Source organism: Mytilus californianus, unplaced genomic scaffold (assembly GCF_021869535.1).
Source record: "Mytilus californianus isolate M0D057914Y unplaced genomic scaffold, xbMytCali1.0.p SCAF_15, whole genome shotgun sequence".
Taxonomy (NCBI): domain Eukaryota; kingdom Metazoa; phylum Mollusca; class Bivalvia; order Mytilida; family Mytilidae; genus Mytilus; species Mytilus californianus.
Genome location: NW_026262637.1, coordinates 10,374,738 through 10,394,303, shown reverse-complemented (window position 1 = coordinate 10,394,303; position 19,566 = coordinate 10,374,738). Strand labels below are relative to the sequence as shown.

The 19,566-nt window shown below is 31.9% G+C and overlaps 1 protein-coding gene across 1 annotated transcript; it reads right to left on the bottom strand.

The window, feature by feature from the left end:
- Window positions 1–1,769: 1,769 nt before the first annotated feature.
- LOC127725966 (toll-like receptor 2) lies at window positions 1,770–2,949 on the bottom strand. The gene is made up of 2 exons (XM_052233268.1): window positions 2,481–2,949; window positions 1,770–1,843 (listed from the first exon to the last, which is right to left on the bottom strand). The coding sequence occupies exons 1-2, from the start codon at window positions 2,941–2,943 to the stop codon at window positions 1,770–1,772; spliced, it is 537 nt and encodes a 178-aa protein (XP_052089228.1). The 5' UTR covers window positions 2,944–2,949.
- Between the last annotated feature and the right edge of the window lie 16,617 nt (window positions 2,950–19,566).

Sequence of the window (19,566 nt, the reverse complement as noted above, 5' to 3'; positions counted from 1 at the left end):
AATATTTAGCAGATCATTTAGTTTAATTTGATTTTTGTTTTCATGTTTTTATTCACTATTGTATATCTTATTAACATTAAAATGACTAAAAATCAGCCTAGGAAAATTTCTTCAACGTTGAAATTTTATTTGTCTAAATTTTACTGCTCATTATTGTTAGATTTGTGATGTAATACTAGTATGAACAATATCTGGTTCAATTCAATTAAGTATTTAAGTCACCAAAATTATGGTTTTATAAGTATTAGCATTTTAAAAACAAATGTCTTGGCTTCATTAAAGATACTGTTACAAAATGTTAAACTCAACGTTCATTTTCGTTTTCCGATAAGCAACTCCATTTTTTTTTCAATTTCGCCAAACAAAAAAACTGTTGATAACCATTAGCGTCATGACCAATAATTGCAAATAAAAGTAATGTTACAATCAGATGTGATGTATCAAAGTTTTAATATTAGAAAAACATACAAAATTAATCACAATTGAAACGTGACAGCTTCCAAAAGTCAGTTTGGCAATCAATTTCGACAACGTTTTACCGTCGCTGATTGTAGTGGCACAAATTATTATGTCCCTTTCGATGATTTCTGCATTCTAATCGACAACTAGGGTTAAGAGTTAGGGATGTTCGATCCTCTGTTTGAAAATAACAAGCTAATAGACAATATACAATAGACAATATTTTATTGGCACAAACGCATTTACAATAAATGGTAATGACCGAATGGATAAACGTGGTAGTAAAATACAAACAATTATATACATGTATATGTGAATAATTTAATTTTGGATGCAACGCGTCTTCTGATTGGCTGACGTTGTTTTGTTTATCAGCTCATAGACATAATTTTGTCATGTGACCGTGACGTCATCAACGTTTTTTCATGGTTTACTACGGTTTAAATTGGAATTTAGAATTAAATAAGAAATCTATTCGAAATAAAATAAAAAATGTGGTGCACACTTTAAAATATTCAGTGTGCACCACATTTTTGATGTTATTTCTTCATAGACAGAAAAAATATTACAGTCGTTCCTAAAATAAAAAAAATAAAGACAAAATGAAAATCTATTGCAATAGATTACTTCTTGCATTTAAACAGTTTGTTACGAAAGAGGAAGATAGTTTTAGTGCTGTGTAAGATTTATTATTAAGTATAAGCTTTATTCTATATTTATTGCACAATGTGGTTATATTTTTTTCTGTAATTTTGGACATTTTTAATATAAAAGTCTCTGATACTGGTGTAACCTCTGCAGTGTAGCAGCATGTGCTGTTCATTTTCAATTTCGCCACTTTTACAGATTTCACAAATTCTTTGATCTCTGGGCACTTTTAAATATCTTCCTCTTTCAAGCTAACAAAGAAACTGTTATAAATTGATAAAATATTAATAAGGAAACTAAAAAGTAGAAATAAATGGTAGGTCCGTGTCCTTGTTTTTGAGATAATCATACTCAATTGAAAATATGGCGGGAAATGATTCTCTCTAGATTTTTTATATATTTAACATTGACACCTTTTTCCTTTCAAAAACTTTTAAAAAGATAACAGACATTTTATAAGATTTCAAAAATGTTTTTTTTTAACTATATGCAATAAAATTTTGAAAAGAAAAGAAGGGGTTAGCAGGCAAAAATTTTATTGACAGTACATGGGTAAATCTAGAGGATTCCGAATATCTGACAAAAAGTCAATCACAAGAGTAGCAACGTCCTTAAGAGAACGACCCGACAGTAATATCGGTAACATAATATTAACTGCACTTTCATTGGTCAACTAAAATTAAATTACCTGCATTTCTTACTCGGTTTAATGCTAATTCATGGTTATATTGTTCCCCTGAAAAACATATATATATGTTCATGAAATAAAATAAATAAATTAGTCACATAAAAAATATACGTTCAATAATGTCCATCATGGGATACCCTGTATGTATGTACTGGTGGATTACATCGTTATTCGAAACACCCATAGAGAGCTTCGAGTCAAGTTACAGTGGACTCAATAGCGATGTGAAGGTTCGTGGTGTAGTGGTTAAGACCGATGATTGTAGTGCTGAGGGTTCAATTCAGACTTGTGGCGCTTGAAATTTCATTACATCGTTTTAAAAGAGACATGAAGTCGCACATCCCCCCCCCCCCCCTTCCCCCCGAAGATTGAAACGCGTTCTGACGTACATGACGTATTGATCTGTTTTAATGTATCGTGTTGATATATACAATTTGTCTTATAAATTGGTGTTGGTGGTTGTATCATAATATAGACCTTTAAAATAATGTATCTGGAAGATACAACTGCAAAATCTACTTGCAATTTTAGCATTTATATTGTGTGGTTCTTTGATCAGTATTCATGATACTTCTTTTTTATTCCTACCCTATAATAATATTTAAAATATTTTATGTTTATGCGAAAAAAAAAAGCAAACAGGATTATGAACCTACATTTTTGTACTGCAGTTAAGATATAATACCTTCTAACTCAATGGCAGAGGCAAGCTTAGGAAGCCAGACGTTCATATCTCCAGTGCCATTTATGTAGGTAAATGGTTTAAGATAACCAGGTATCTCACATTCCTCCTTTAAAACTGGAATGATGACATTTTCTTTCATTTCAGCTAGCAACTTTAGTATTGCAAACTCTACTTCAAATTGACACCAGAAACTCTGATTATAGTCTTCCGTTATAACACATAGTGTTTTCACAGAATTCAGTATTGCATATTCTATGTTTTCTCTTATTTTTCTTCCTGGTATAAAATCTGTTGAATGTTTAAAACACTTGAAATTGTAATCATTTTGTAAGTGTTGTATTACTGTTTCGACCCATGATCTGTCACATTCACTGTAGGATATAAACACATGGAACTTCTTGCCATCTGGAAGCGCTCTTCTTTCGATTGGATGTTGTTCTTTTTCCTGAAGTACTGCAGCCATTTTGTCCGAACTGAATTAGAAAATTATAAGGGGATATATTGGTTTTACTTCAACAATATTTGATAAAAGGGTAAAACATTACAAATTACCTGTATGGGAAACCCCCTTTCATAATTACTACAAACACAAATTATTTTTTTTTACATGGCAAATCATGAAGTTTAAATTTAAGTCATATGATCCTTCAAATCTAATAACAAAACAGATGAAATGTTTTACATACTTGAATATACTTTAACTAAAAAAATACACATGTACAAAGACTTGATTTCAGAAGAAAATCCCTTTTTTCTATGACGATCTTCGGAAATGTACTGCTATTAAATTATTGTCTTCTCGTACTCTAATTCGCAGACAACTTTTCCGTAATCAGTGACCTCAAACATGACACCTTTCGTTACAAATCTGGAAATCGCATAGCGCAAATTCGAAGGGAAAAAATGCTCTGCAAAGTGCAGTTTGATACGACCGCAGAGGTTGTACCTTGACAGTTAGGGCAACTAGAAACACAACATTCAAGCTTGATTCAGCTTTGAATTTGGATTGTGATTGAATATTTGACACAGCATAGGTTTCTGACAAAGAATGAATGTAGTGTAAGAACTTAAACATTTGAATTATGGTCCAATATTCAAATTCTAAGTACATGGTTAGATTCAGTATATCAAATTAAGAACCCCAAGAATTCAAATTTTGATGAAACGAAACAGTTTAATTTGGACCCTTTGGACCTCAATGTGGACCAATTTGATATCGGGGACAAACACCCAAAGTCTAAACACACGTTTCGATTCAGTATATCAAAGAATCAAATATATTCATTTTTTTTTTAAATCAAACAAAATTTGGACCACGATTTGGACCAACTTGAAAACTGGGCCCAAATCAAAAATCTAAATACATGTTTAGATAAGGCATATAAGCGTAGATTCTAAAAATCCTGTTCAATTGCTTCCAGCCTGTTATGACAATTATAAGTATACGTAGTGACTGTACCCCAAAGATACCAGTTAAACGTGTTAGAGACAATTAAAATAATTTAAAACCTCTTCCTACAAAGCTTGCATTAAAATTATTTTTCTAAACTACCGTTGCATAACTCGAACTAAAACTCAGACACTAACACTAACCCCAATTTTGACTCTGAGTCGAGTCGAATTTTACTCGAAGATTTACTAGCAATAAATCTCGAATTGTAACATGAACTTTGACACAAACTCTTTCTCAATCCTCGAAGCCTCATTCGATTTTTAACTCAAACATGAATTTTAACTTTAACGCAACATAAAACTAGAGGCCCTCAAGAGCCTGTGTCGCTCACCTGTATCTACGGTGGTTTTTGAAATCATCTAAAAAAGATTAAAATCATAATAAATAGTAAATAAATTAGATACCCTTTGTATATTTATTTATTATAGATATAATGATTAAGGCAACGGTTTGGTTTAATTCGGCCCAGCATTTAAATTTAAAGCAGGTCATCCCATTGTTTTCTTACAATAGTTTCTGAAGACCCCTTATCATTATTTACATTAGTTTTCAAGTTGTGACTATTTGAAATTGATTTTTTTTACAATTTTCCCATAGACTTCTCTAGTAACCCCCCCTCCCCATGTTCTATTTTACGCCATTACGGCAATCTTGGTTGGTTTAATCAAGATACCCTATTGAAAATTGTGGCTTAGTTTAATTCCATTTGGCCTAGTAGATTAAGTGGAGAAGATTTTTGTAAAAGATTACAAAAAGTTACGAAAAATTGTGAAAAAATGACTTTAAAGGGCAATAACTGCTGAAGAGAGCAATTGACAATTTTGATCATGCAGACTTTTTTGTAGAGCTTAATTTGCTGAACAGTTTTGCTGTTATAGCTTATCTCAGCTATTATAATATTCAAGATACATGTAATAACCAAACACTACAAAATTTCCATAAAATTACCAATTCATGGGCAGCAACCCAACAACGGATTGTCTGATGTGTCTGCAAATTTCAGGGCAGATAGATCTTGACCTAATAAACATTTTATCCGATATCAGATTTGCTCTAAATGCTTGAGTTTCAGAGATATAAGCCAAACTGCATTTAACACCCTCTCCATGTTCTATTTTTAACCATGGCGGCCATCTTGGTTGATGGGTGGGGTCATCAGATACAATTTTCGAAACTAGATACCCTAGGATGATCAAGGCCAAGTTTGGTTTAGTTTGGCCCAGTGGTTTCAGAGGAGAAGATTTTTGTAAAAGATTACAAAAATTTACGAAAAATTGTGAAAAATTGACTTTAAAGGGCAATAACTCATTATGTGGTCAATTGACAATTTTATTTATGTTGACTTATTTGTAGATCTGACTTTATTGAACAATTTTGATGTTTACAGTTTATCTCTCACTATTATAATATTCAAGATAATAACCAAAAACTGCAAAACTTCCTTAAAATTACCAATTCAGGGACAGCAACCTAACACGGGTTTTCTGATGCGTCTAAAAATTTCAGGGCAGATAGATCTTCACCTGATGAACATTTTTACCCCATGTAAAATTTTTGAGTCAACTTTAGTTTCAGAGATATATTAAGCCAAATACTGCATTTTACCCCCATGTGTTATTTTTAGCCATGGTTGATGGGTGGGGTCATCAGATACATTTTGTAAACAAGATAACCTAACTTTAAGATGATTTAGGCCAAGTTTGGTTTAATTTGGCCAAGTAGTTTCAGAGGAGAAGATTTTGTTAAAATTAACGGACGACGACGACGACGACGTCGATGAGAAAAGCTCACTTGGCATTTTTGGGTCAGGTGAGCTAAATAGGATATGGGGCATGATTGTCAATGAGACAAATATACTCCCGACCAAATGATGTGGAAGTTAGTAACTAAAGGAGTGGTAAGCCACACTCGTCGTCAACAGTAGCAAACGGATTAATATTTATTTAAACAGCTTTGCAACAGGAAACTATTAGTTATTCATTTGTATGAAATATGTATAAAGTGCGACGGAAGACGGTCGAAAAGACCAGAAAACAGAATGCCCCTTTCTATCGTAGGCGGGAAATTAAATTTTAAAATGAATATCTAGAAAAATATATAAAGTCACGAACAAGGTTCACGAACATGATATACAAATCTGAATGTTTTCCCCATAACATTCTGTGATTTTCATTCGGATATGCATATAATGAATTTCACATCTTTACAAAAATGTATGTCTGAGCTTCATCTTGACACGCACACAATATTTAGAAAAAAAGGGTGAGGGAAAGTTGAGAAATGTGTACTAAAAACCACAAGTAGTGTTTAGCAATATAAAGTGGAATGGTGAACCTGCCGTAAGATGTACCCCTGGTAATTTAATGAAAGTTTTAAACAACAAACTAAATTACCATAGAGTGTCCTGTTCTCGGGGGAGGGTGGCAATAATTATGTAATGAGTGGTAGGGATAAGCCGCTGGAATAGGTCACTAGCTATTTCATGCTCCTTGATATATGAAAAGGGTGAGAAATTAAGATTAAATAAATACATGTATATCAATAGTTGTTTGATTATATCATAAGTATCTGAAACTAATCAGATGTCCGTATTTATTTTTGATGCGGTTAAACCACAGCTATATTTGTCAATACAATTAAACCCTATTATTCCAATGTGGTATTTCAACTGATGCTAGTTATAGATGCAATAAATCAGATCATTTTGACAATTGCACGTAATTACTATTAACATTCATGAAACATGATAACAATTATTTAAAGAAATTCCATAGTGTCAGCGTCCTTTAAGAGGGAATGGCAATGTAACTTTTAATCAGTTCAGTGAAAGTGTTACTCTCTTGGGTTTTATTACATTTATCTGACCAAACATCTGATATTGTCTTTTGAAATTGACATTTCTTCATAATGAAAGATGTAAATGGGGTAAATGGAGGAAACTGTTTAAGATGTGACGAATTTATTGGAAAAGCAAGGTGTTATTATTGCGACTGCGTTGCTTCTAAACATGAACGTGATGATGAGCAGGACCCCAAAACAATTCTATATACTAATGTACCAGAATATGAAAAATATCCAAAAATATCTATAGGTCTGATTTTTGGTAATTGATATATGACAAGGTATATATTTTTGACAAACAAAATATACGAAAAGGGTGGGGTACTTGATGTCTCAGCTGCTCACCCGAGCTCCTTGTAACGGATAATATGCTTTGAATGGCACGGGTCATTATGATTGAAGGAAAGTATTTAACTTGTGGCAGCGTCTCCAAAAGTAACCAGTTTGTACACACCATTAATTTCAGAAAATAAATATTGTATTGTCTATTGTATCTTATCTTGTATAATTCTGTAAAGATCGTACATTTTAATATCAAAGCAATTGATAAAATAAATATAAACAAACATAAACAAACATAAACAAAAATATTTAACATGCAGTTATGATAAACATATTATGCATAAAACTTTTATGTGTACTTGCCTATTAACTGTGTTTGTACGAATGTAAAAGGATGACTTATTGAACATATTGAAGCTCTCGTTTCCGTTGACCTAAATCTTTTACAGAACAAATTTCAGAAAATTAAAAGTCTTTTTGTCAACACAGGTTTCCTCTGTTTGATGGGATGAAGGAAAGACAAACAAACACATGTATGAATTGAAAACTGTCATTTAATCATATTTATAAACAACATAAATGTGTAGAATGACAAAACCTTAATGACCCCATCCCAATAAAGATGGGGTTACATTAATTCGACCATCCTGGAAGGGGTTACATTCGAATATAACACTGACATCTAGTATAACAAAGTAAAAATATTTAATTATGTGCCTTACTTAAACATGTCAATTTTAAAATGATCCAAATATAATTATTACAGAAATCAGTTATAAGAGGGATGGGGTATAATTTCAATTCCCAAATTTTTCTTCCACTTTCAATCTGCATATGAAGTGCCTAATTCTGAAATCAGATAACAACAGGGGAAGGAACTAACTTTGCATTAAACATTTCTCCAACATAAAGTCCAAGACTTATGCCTATCTACCAACATAGCTTCGAGATGCAGCGATTAACGTCCGATATCAACTGTACGGCGGTTATACCCAATGGTATATAACCATTTCTCTAATTCTTCGTCAATTTAACCCTTTCTGCACCCATTGTATAAAAAAAATTAATCAACGTGTGGTTCGTTTGATCTCAGTTCTTCATTGGTTAAAATCCGATTATGACGTCGAATTTTCTTGCTTCCTCTGAATTTTCTATTGTGACGACATGAAAAAAGGCGACCATATCTGATGACGTCACATAGAAAGAACACATCTTTTTGCAGATAATTTGAAAAGAAGGAATAAGTTTGCCTGCGTATTGTTTGAAAATCATTAGAGAAACAGATTCCACCAACAAATATCGTGTAATGCGATATTTATCCACTCTCGGCAGTTAAATTTTAAATATTTAAAACGCTCGGCGAGCCTCGCGCTTTAAATTTGAAAATTTAACTGTCTCGTGTTGATAAATAACGTATCACACTCGATGTAGTGGTAGAATCTATATTTTAATCATGTAACAATAAACTGAATTCAATACATCCTTGTATTCTTACAATGAAGTATTTGCTTATTTGTAACAACTATTTATAAGAAATTTAACCATACATTAAGGTGACTCGATTGTTGCTCGAACTTTCTTTACTGTAAAAGATGTATACAAAATTGCATAAGACATATCAATTATCCAGTCATCCAAGCATCAAATGTAAGGCAATTGTTTGTGCGAGATGAAAACGTTACCACTTTCAATCGTGAAATGAAGATCGTTTTGCGAATGCTCTATGTGATATAAGATGCATCTAATGGAGCTATTCTTCTAATGTGTGTAGTTTAAAGGTTTGATTGGTTTGCTTGCTTTGTATAAACGTTTGGTCAATCTTAACTACAATGCTTAAGCAAACATTTGTACAAACAAAGCAAGAAAGCCAATCACACCTATAAACTACAAGCATTTGGAAAATAACTCTAAGGACGTTTTGTTAGTATGTGATGTAGATTTAGACCAAAACCGGAAACTTTGCTCCTTCGGGGACGTGGATTGGCTTAACTGTCATAAACAATGATAGCGTGTCATAGTAAATGATTGATGTTATCCTACGTATTGATCTTGATCTAGATCTGGAAAAATTATTAGAGAAAATAGAATTGACTTCTAGTATATTAGCAATAAATGCTATTTTACGGAATTTATTATTATATTACATCAGACTTTCGCTCACAAAGTATGTATATATAATCAATCATTCTGACTTCATCAATTTTGTTAGAAAGTCGGCTGAATTAAGACTTTATATGATGAAAATTAATTGTTTCCTTCTGTGAAAATGCATCGCATGTACAATAGAAATGAATCGCCCTATAGTGAAAATGAAATTCGACTGTTATCATATACGATAGTAAACATGAATCGCATAACGAAAACAGCATAGTGGAATTTGATTTAATATCAACAAGCTGAATAACAAAACCTGTTTTAAGTTATACAACATTAATAAGTATGTTAATATGTACATTGTTCTGCAAATGAAACTTAACTGCTGCTTTTCAATCTCTTGCACGCTCTGTTAGTGACAAATTTTTAAAATTTGTCTATTTTAATAATGATTCCATACATTGAACGCTGTATGTGCGATATAAACCCTTCTGCATCTCTTACCTATATGATACTATACCACAAGTGTATTAAAACAATCCATTTGATATAATATTTATCATTTTATTCCAGAATCATGAATGTTTCGTCTGTTTATTTATCATTCTACATAAGAAAATCATGGCATATACAGCGACAATGGTATTTCAGGATTCGCACCTTGCTGATAACTTAAAGTTCTGGGTCTTGGTACCTCAGCAGTGTTCACATACCTGAAATTATATAAATTCATTTGGTTTTTTATAACAACTAGATCTTGAATTAATAATGGACATTTTTATTATTTTTTTTTGGTCTCCAAGGCAATTTAGCGCATTCTACGAGTTTCTAGTGATGGAAGGTTTGAAATCTGCAGGAGTGTTTCGTACGAATTCTGATGGTCTTTACTAATAAAGCGAAGCGCTCGTTCTAGTATTTTTTTCTTTTTTCTGGTATTTTGCCCCCCCCCCCCCCCCCCCCCCCTTTTACAAATGCTTGAAATACGTAAATTGAAGTTTAATATAAAATCTATTGTAACTCCAAGTACCAATGGCCAAAATACTCGGATGATCAACCTTTATTTGACTGCTTCCTATATTCTTTGCAACATTTACAAAATAGTCATAAAATATCCCACACACCTCCTCTTGTTTAATTTGTTATTTTCAGAGAGGGCAGTTTCCTTTTCGTGTACATTACCTTTATTTGTAAGAAAATGTTTCACTATTAGCCAGAAATCTTTAGATTTCGAGCCTCCAGCACAACTCTCTACATAATATTGGTTAATGGATTTATTTTTTTAGTTTTGTAACATAGTTGCGTTGACGCCTATATGCTTCCCAGTTCTTACTACCACTGAAATTTTAACATTTTTTTCTTATAAATGGCACTTTTAAGCTCTGCATTCATATATGGTACCTGGTTTGGAAATATTTTTCTTTCCTTCAAAGGTGCATGTTTGTCAGCTTCCTCAATGAAACTTTTACTAAAATTATCATATGCTGTGTTTGCATTATCAAATTCAGATATATCAAAATGCTGATATTCTATATCATTCAAAAAATTTGAATCAAAATTCTTAAAACTTCTGCATATCTTCTTTTTTGGTAAAACATTTGGTAAATTACAATTTAGCTGCACCGATATAAAGTTGTGTACATCACTTATTCCAGTACAAAAATTACTTATCTTTTTGAAATCACAGTCATGATTCATTAAAATCAAATCTAAAAGGGCTGCTTTAGAAATTTTCGTAAAACATGTAGCTTTCTAAATGATGTTCTTTAAATTAAAAATATCACAGATTTCTCTTATCATTGCACTCTTATCACAGTTCAGCGTGTCATAATTAAAGTCACCAATAAAAATATTATTGTCATATTTGGATATAATTTTGTCTATAGTTTTGTTACAGTCTGTACTGAAATGGTCATCTGACATACTAGGAGGTTTATATATCACACAAAAGAACCATATTTTTTTTCCAATTGCTACCTCTAAATCAATGGATTCAACATCTGAGAACTCTAGTTGAATTGTTCTATCAGCTGCAAGATCAGATCTAACATATGCAATGAGACCTCCACCGTGTTGATTTCTATATCAGCACGTCACATGGTAAAACTATCGACACAAATCTTAGTCTTGGGAAAAGATTTATCAATTTTAGTTTCTAATAAAAAGAGAATAATTATAATCAATATCTACTAGATTTTGATGTAGTAAGTCTTTAATGGGTTCAAATTTATAACGAAGGCTGTCGATATTCAAATACCCACACATTAAGTTGCTGATGTTACTGTTTCGAGCCAAAGACGAGCCAAAAGGGTGACGGGCGTAAAGCGTTCATGGTGCAGTTCTTTATTGTGAAGAGTGGCCGGCTGTCTACAGGATTAAATGTGAAATATTAGCTAGCATATCATTAATATTGCCATGCAGTTTTGTTTGGTTATTCAGAATATGTATGAAAAAGTAAAAACAAAAACAAAAACAGAATTGAAAAAATGAAACTAAACTAAAAAAATCTAATAAATATATTCAAAAAAAAATTTTCGTCGCTTAAGAAGCACCCCCCTGCATCCCCAACACGAATAAGCTCCTGCTTCTAAAAAAATATTATAGAATTGCATAATACGTTTATGAAAATATTTTAGCGTTAAATAAGCATTCCTGGTAAACTTATCGATCCTTTAAATAAACTTATTCTAAAAGGTTACCAATTCAACACTCTCATTAGATCATTGAATATTGTTTTTATTTGTATTAATATTGATTTTGTTATCAGTAAATTAAAAGCAAACTAAATATCTTTTTATATACATATACACATTCATGGATCTACAATCTGTCGATACCTGTATCTTGGCATTGCACAAGGTCATGTTTTTCTCTGACTGTTTATGACGTCTTTACACTAAATCCATTGGATGTTGGATGTGTACTGATTGATAATTTAGTCTTAGATGCATGATTTTTTTTATTAGTTGTTAGTGGCTTTGAATTAGCTGTCAGTAACGGCGAGTACTCTCAGATCTGTACGTAATGTCTTGGTGTTGGGATATACAAGTACCCGTCCACGTCCACTCTGTGTAGTATTTCTATTTGTATCCATCTGATGAGTTAAGCCTTTTTCAACTGATTTTTATAGTTCGTTCTTATGTTGTAATGTTAGGGGGGATTCCGCTAACATGTTTAACCCCGCCACATTCTGTATGCATGTGCCTGTCCTAAGTCAGGAGCCTGAAATTTAGTGGTTGTCGTTTGTTGATGTGTTACATATTTGTTTTTCGTTCATTTTTTGTACATAAATTAGGCCGTTAGTTTTCTCGTTTGAATTGTTTTACATTTGTCATTTCGGGGCCTTTTATAGCTGACTATGCGGTATTGGCTCTGCTCATTGTTGAAGGCCGTACGGTGACCTATAGTTGTTAATTTCTGTGTCATATGGTCTTTTGTGGAGAGTTGTCTCATTGGCAATTATACCACATCTTCTTTTTTAAATTCTATTAATATACTACTGAAAATTACACAAAGGAACGTACTTTATTTTATAGCCGACTATGCAGTATGGGCTTTGCTCATTGTTGAAGGCCGTACAAAATTGTAAAGCTATAACAAGTTAAGTGTTTAACATTTTTATAATTTGTTAACTGAAAGAATATAAAGCATAGAATTTCGATATTCCATTATTTATTGCATTATAAAAATTCTGTGAAACCATATCTGTGTAAAGAAAGCTCTTTTATACTCGTGCCTTGATACCAAACTATCGCGTAATACAATGTACATAAACAGTCATGTATATTTCATTAGTTAAATATAACAACTGATTGAACTTGCTTAGAAAGTAAGTGAAATTTTGATTGTATTGCCATCTGTTTTTACAAATGATTTTGGCAAGAGTTCCATATGGTACCCCCACCATACTAAATGAACACAATAACAAATTAAAATGTATTCCGTCGGGTGCCATATGACACCCTTTTCATACTTTTTATTGACTTAGCCAATATTGAATGATATGCTACCTGAGCTTCCATCCATGTCATTTGTTGATGAAGAAACATAAAGTCCTTATTTCGATACTTCATCCACATGCGGTCATTATGACCATCTGCAATAAAATATCATAATTTAAAATGTACGTCAAAACAAATGATTTCATCGGGCGACGTTTCCAGAAACATATAGTAACTATCAATCATTTTCTGCAAATGTCAGTGTCTTATATATTTTGACATGAATTATCATTAATATTGTTATATTAATGAATTAACATATTGCAAAACTTCAAATTGTTCGAAGTACTAAAGATGTATTCTACCCTAGGAATAGATAACCATAGCTACATTTGGCAAAAAGTGAATACCTCTGGTGGATATTCGATAAAATAAATCGTTGAACCTAAACTGTATGTAGTGCAGGCTAGAAAATATCATTCAACTACATGTACCAAAGTTTAAGGATTGCGTACTTTTGCCCTAGTATGATATACATCATGAAATGTTTTGTTAAAACACATATTATTTAAAGATATTTGACATTACAAATTTTTGTGAAACCATATCTGTGTAAAGAAAGCTCTTTTATACTCGTGCCTTGATACCAAACTATCGCGTAATACAATGTACATAAAAAGTCATGTATATTTCATTAGTTAAATATAACAACTGATTGAACTTGCCTAGAAAGTAAGTGAAATTTTGATTGTATTGCCATCTGTTTTTACAAATGATTTTAGGAATCTTAAAAAAATATGTCCTGGAATATTGTTTTTCGTACGACATTTAATAATTTAAATTTTAGCACAGACATTGTAATGCTGATATTTCCAATATACTATGTTGGAATTCCTTGATGCAGAGAGTCAATTGTGTAAATTGATAATATTTAATTTTCCACACAACTTGAAACTATTTTGTAAATAGTCTTAGAGATTCAAAATAAAGGATTATAAAAAGTAAAATAACAAAAATACCGAACTCCAAGAAAAGTTCAAAACGGAAAGTCATTTATCAAATGGCAACATCAAAGCTCAAAACAATCAAACGAATGGAAAACAACTGTCATATTCCTGGCTTGGTACAGGCATTTCCTTAATACGTAGAAAATGGAGGATTAAACCTGGTTTTATAGCTAGCTAAACCTCTCACTTGTATGACAGTCGCATAGAATTCAATTACATTGACAACAATGTGTGAGCAAAACAAACAGACATAATTATAGGGAAAAATATCAAAAATTGGTGTACATCAGTCAACATTGTGTTATAATCTTAATCACTATAAAAACATATAACTATTTCAACAAAGAAAAAACTAAATTAAACTAAAAGATTTGATTTACCTATCAAACAAAAAGTGAGCAAGCAAATAAGTATCCAATTATAAACAACCGTGTTAGTATCACGGGTCAATGTTGAAAATTAAAAATTCATATAAAATTCTTGTAGTCGTATCGATATTTAAAACATTAAAATGAAATATGATATCTTCTGTCACAGCATTTTTATTTAACACATTATATTCATTGACCTAGACACATGTTATTTAAGATAACATAGTTGTTTTACACTTTAGAGATTTTAGTAGAAAACATTTACCAAAGAATCAAGGCTTATAATATAGTTCAACAGATGCGCATTACGTTTGCATTAGACTTTAACCGGGAAAATGTAGTCCAGTCGTCTTTTCTGCAAATGTCAGTGTCTTATATTTTGACATGAATTATCATTGATATTGTTATATCAATGAATTAACATATTACAAAACTTCAAATTGTTCGAAGTACTAAAGATGTATTCTACCCTAGGAATAGATAACCATAGCTACATTTGGCAAAACCTTTCGGAATGTTGAGTCTTCAATGCTCTTCAGCTTCGAACTTTATTTTCCTGTTAAAAAATCCTTATGATAAAAATTAAGCATAAGTTTTGATAGTCTAAAATTGTTTTTTTTTTCCTCGATCTTTGTTTTTGTTAAAAAATTTATGAATATCAGGTAAGGTTTGTGTACCAATGTTGATTAAAACAATTTGCTTTCAACCCGAGCCCGCTAACTGGTCATCAAAAAATTGTTGTTGATTTTTTTTTTTTGCTTTTGATTATAAATAAATGACTAATAAAACACCTTTATCGAAAATATCTAATTGTTTGTAGATTCTTGCACAAGTCAATTGAAAGCAATATTGGATTTTAGTTGTGAATAGAAAAGTGTATTTATACAGCTTCTATTTGAATTTACCTTTTAAGTTTTGTCTGTTTTATGTATTACTTAGAAGTGTACATCATGTTTTCTTAATCCTATTGCAAATCCCGGTTTCTGCAAACCTGATGTCTAAATGCAAATTGCACAAACTAATCGAAATATAAATTTAAGCACTCAGTTTGCTTCATAATGTGGATGCATTTATTTTATCTAATCCCTGGATGCCTTCAACTATTCTTATACTCGTTATTAAAGCTGTCTGTACTCATGGTAGATGTTGTATAGATAAATGCAAAGTCTAAATTCCATTTTAAGTGAAACCCTTTGGCATGAGATAAATGGGGTCAAAGTTTTAGACATTTACCTAAAATTTCGGTTTCTTGGACATTTCTATCCTTTTTTTTAATAACCTTTCTGCTTTCTGACCTAAGATAATTATTTATAACAGAAATATCGTTTTGTTATTTTCTTCATGCCGTTTCCAACATTTCCGAGGCCATGATTGAAATATAAAATATCATGCGGTAAACGTTCAGAAATAATCAGGTTAATATTCTGGGACATTATATATTTATAAACTATTCCGAGGTTTATTGTCAAAGTGCACAATAGCACGCTGCATTAAATTCTACACACACAGCGCGTACAGGGACCGTCTCAAATTATGGATTATAATAATTGCGTTATTATTATACTAGATATTTTTAAATAAACATTCGCATTATTAAAAACACATATGTTTTGTCAAATGTGAAATAGGTCCCAATATTAAAATAACTTTTGACTGCAACCTAGTCTTTTATTACTCTCCGAACCTCAAATGAACTTTGAGTGTTGAAATATACAATGTCACGTGGTAGCCTACCCGTAGAGGGACCGTATCAAATACATAGATAACTACCTGTAAAAATGATTGAAAAGTTTCGAGAGGTTCCGGGAATTTTGTCTCTGAAGATTTCCGAATGGCCCATAGAATTTACCAAAACTCACCACTATATAGCGCGCAAAAAGTGAATACCTCTGGTGGATATTCGAAATGTTCGTCTCCATAAATGAAAAAATCTTCAAGTAACTCCATGCGTACATTATTAATAATGTTTGTCTCCTCTTTATTTAAATTTGTCTCTCACGAATATATAAAATAATAATTTTTGTCTAGTTGATGTCTTTACGCTACCGAAGTGTGTTTAAATTATGTCGAGTGTTTCATAATAAGTCATCGTTCAATAAATCTATGGAAAAACTTCCAGATATGCTCGAAAGAGAACACAGTACAATTAAATCGTTGAACCTAAACTGTATGTAGTGCAGGCTAGAAAATATCATTCAACTACATGTACCAAAGTTTATGGATTGCCCAGAGGTCAAGGCTTTGAACCTTAGTTTAATGAGTACTTTTGCCCTAGTATGATATACATCATGAAATGTTGTGTTAAAACACATATTATTTAAAGATATTTGACATTACAAATTTTTGGGAAACAATAGAATTCTGTTGTAGTAAACATATTGATAAATTAGGAAACAAGTTGCTTTCTTTAAAAAAAGAAATGCAATCGTGAACCTGAATGCATTGGAATGAAAGATCAGATAATTGTTTTATAAAGATGCATGATTTCGCCTCATTTCTTTTTTATAAGATGTAGATAACCTGACATGGATTCTTAATGAAACTGATGTTCTATGTTGGGCATAATTTTCTTGTTAAAGAAATAATTTCTCTCTCTCCCATCCCATTACAATATGATAAATAAGAAGCAACCACTGTATGTTAATTCCTTTCTGGGGTACTATTTTTGGAATTAGAGGTAGCTTCCTGGCTGAAGTCGAAATGTAAATCTGAAAACAGTCTTTGTTGTAAAGAAGGTTAAAGAAATGAATCATGATTATTTGTTTTTGTAGCCAGTTTGAAAATAGTTCAAACCCTAAGCTATATTCTTATTTGTTAATCCCGAACTAAAACATTTAGGAAAACCAATATGGTTTGGTCATTGGCTATCATATTCAAGATATGCTTGATCTCAATTTATTTATACCCCAGGCAACAAACTCAAATCAGGTATTTAGATTAGAAACAGTTTGAAACATAAACTTTATACTTAAATCAGTTTTACTTCCATGATTCAAACAAATCTCATTTTTTCATTTCATAACTTGTCCTTATGTAAATTAGCCAAAATATAACGAAGTTGTTGATTTGTTGTTTTTATACGAGTGTGTGACAGACAAAGTAAAGCAGGAATAACAGTGCCAATTCAGTATAGCTCATGTCTTTAAGAATCATCATCATACCGCTAAAGATATTTGATAAGTTAAATGTGTATTAAAAAATGAAATGTTTCGTTGTAGCATCTCATATCTGCATTTTACACATCTCAACGATTCTTTAATGTTCAGTTTGTTTTTCTTTTAATTTGTTTTCTTTTTATCTCAATTTGTATTTTGATAACGATAAAGACATATTGTGTTCCAATATTTTACCAATTAAATAATATGATTATAATAATTCCATTTTTGCTATTTTAATTAAAATAGGAACAATTTTTTAAACTCCTTTATTACTGCATAAACGGATTAAGCTCTTTTTTAACTTCGCTATAATGACTCAGTTTTAAAATCTTAAAAAACGGCTAACCATTGACGGTATTTTTTTCGCTTAAAATCTAATGTCGAATGTTTACACAGCTTGTATTTCAGAAAAATTAACATATTCGACTATAATTTAATTAACTACTGATGTAAAATATCAATCAGTCTCGACTCTCGATTAACACTTACCTCTATAGCAACTGTAAAAGAGGGACGAAAGATACCAGAGGGACAGTCAAACTCATAGATCGAAATCAAACTGACAACGCCATGGCCAAAAATAAAAAATACAAACAGACAAATAATAGTACAGATGACACAACATAGAAAACTAAAGACTAAGCAACACGAACCCCACCAAAAACTGGGAGTGATCTCAGGTGCTCCGGAAGGGTATGCAGATCCTGCTCCACATGTGGCACCCGTCGTGTTGCTTATGTTATTACAAATCCGGTAAATAGTCTAATTCGGTAAGTCACATTCGTGAAAAGGGAAGGGTATTGTAGTTACGACATAAGGAACATATCCGATATCATCTGTGAAACGGTTATTCCATAACGGTCAACCCACTCGTGATGGCGTCCGTATAATTTACGAAGGGATGATTTCAACTTCACCATTTGGATTTCTTGGTTTAATAGCTTCCTTGTGAGCAGCAACCCTCTATCAAGGAAATCATGATAGGAAACACAAGTCCGGGAATATCGTATCAATTGGGAGATATATACTCCGTATGCAGGCGCTGCTGGAATGTTGCTACATAGAAATGGAAAGTTCACAATTGGGAAGCTGAAATCATCTCTTTTGTCGTAAAGTTTTGTTTTCAACCGACCCTCATTGTCAATTTCTAGATGTAGGTCAAGATATGAGGCAGACTTAACTGTATCTGTAGTATCCTTTATCTCTAGTTCGATGGGATAGATTCGTTCAACATAGTCGCCAAATTTTGTATTATTTAGTGAGAGAATATCATCTATATAGCGGAACGTAGAGTTAAAGGATATTGCTAACTTCTTATCTTTCTTCCTAAGAAGTTCCTGTATGAAGTCAGCCTCATAATAATAAAGAAACAAGTCGGCAAGAAGAGGGGCACAATTGGTTCCCATTGGAATTCAGACAGTCTGTTGAAAAAACACGTCCTCCAAACGTAACAAATATGTTGTCAATAAAGAAATCAAGCATCTTGATAATGTCAGTTTCAGAGAATTTTTTGTTTGAATCAGAGTGATTCTTTACAAAGTAGGATTTATCCCTCCCCAAGACAAGATACTTGTATCTACGTTCGCCATTATTTTTTAATGAAACAAAGTAATCCAACTCTTTCAATTTGTCTTTTAGTTTGGAATGGGGAATACTTGTGTAAAGTGTGGAAAAGTCAAATGTTTTAATACTATTGCAAGATGAGAGAGTCTTAGATTGTATGTACTCTAAAAGATCTTTGGAATTTTTTTGTATCCACATCTGATTCACGCCACCTATAGAATAGGCAGTTTCACAATAACTTTGGAGACCGGCTTTAATAGCTGATAAAATAGATGTTAATAATTTAGAAAGAGGTTTCGTGGAGCACTTGGAAGACCCAGTAATATACCGTTGTTTGTAAGGACACTTATGTAGTTTAGGTATCCAATACAGTGATGGA

What these genes read in the sequence shown, in the direction of transcription:
- LOC127725966 (XM_052233268.1), bottom strand. Translation starts at nt 2,943, where the DNA reads ATGGCTGCAGTACTTCAGGAAAAAGAACAACATCCAATCGAAAGAAGA. An exon ending in CTCTGCCATTGAGTTAGAAG is followed by an intron (nt 1,844 to 2,480) that starts GTATTATATCTT and finishes TATGTTTTTCAG; the next exon opens with GGGAACAATATAACCATGAA.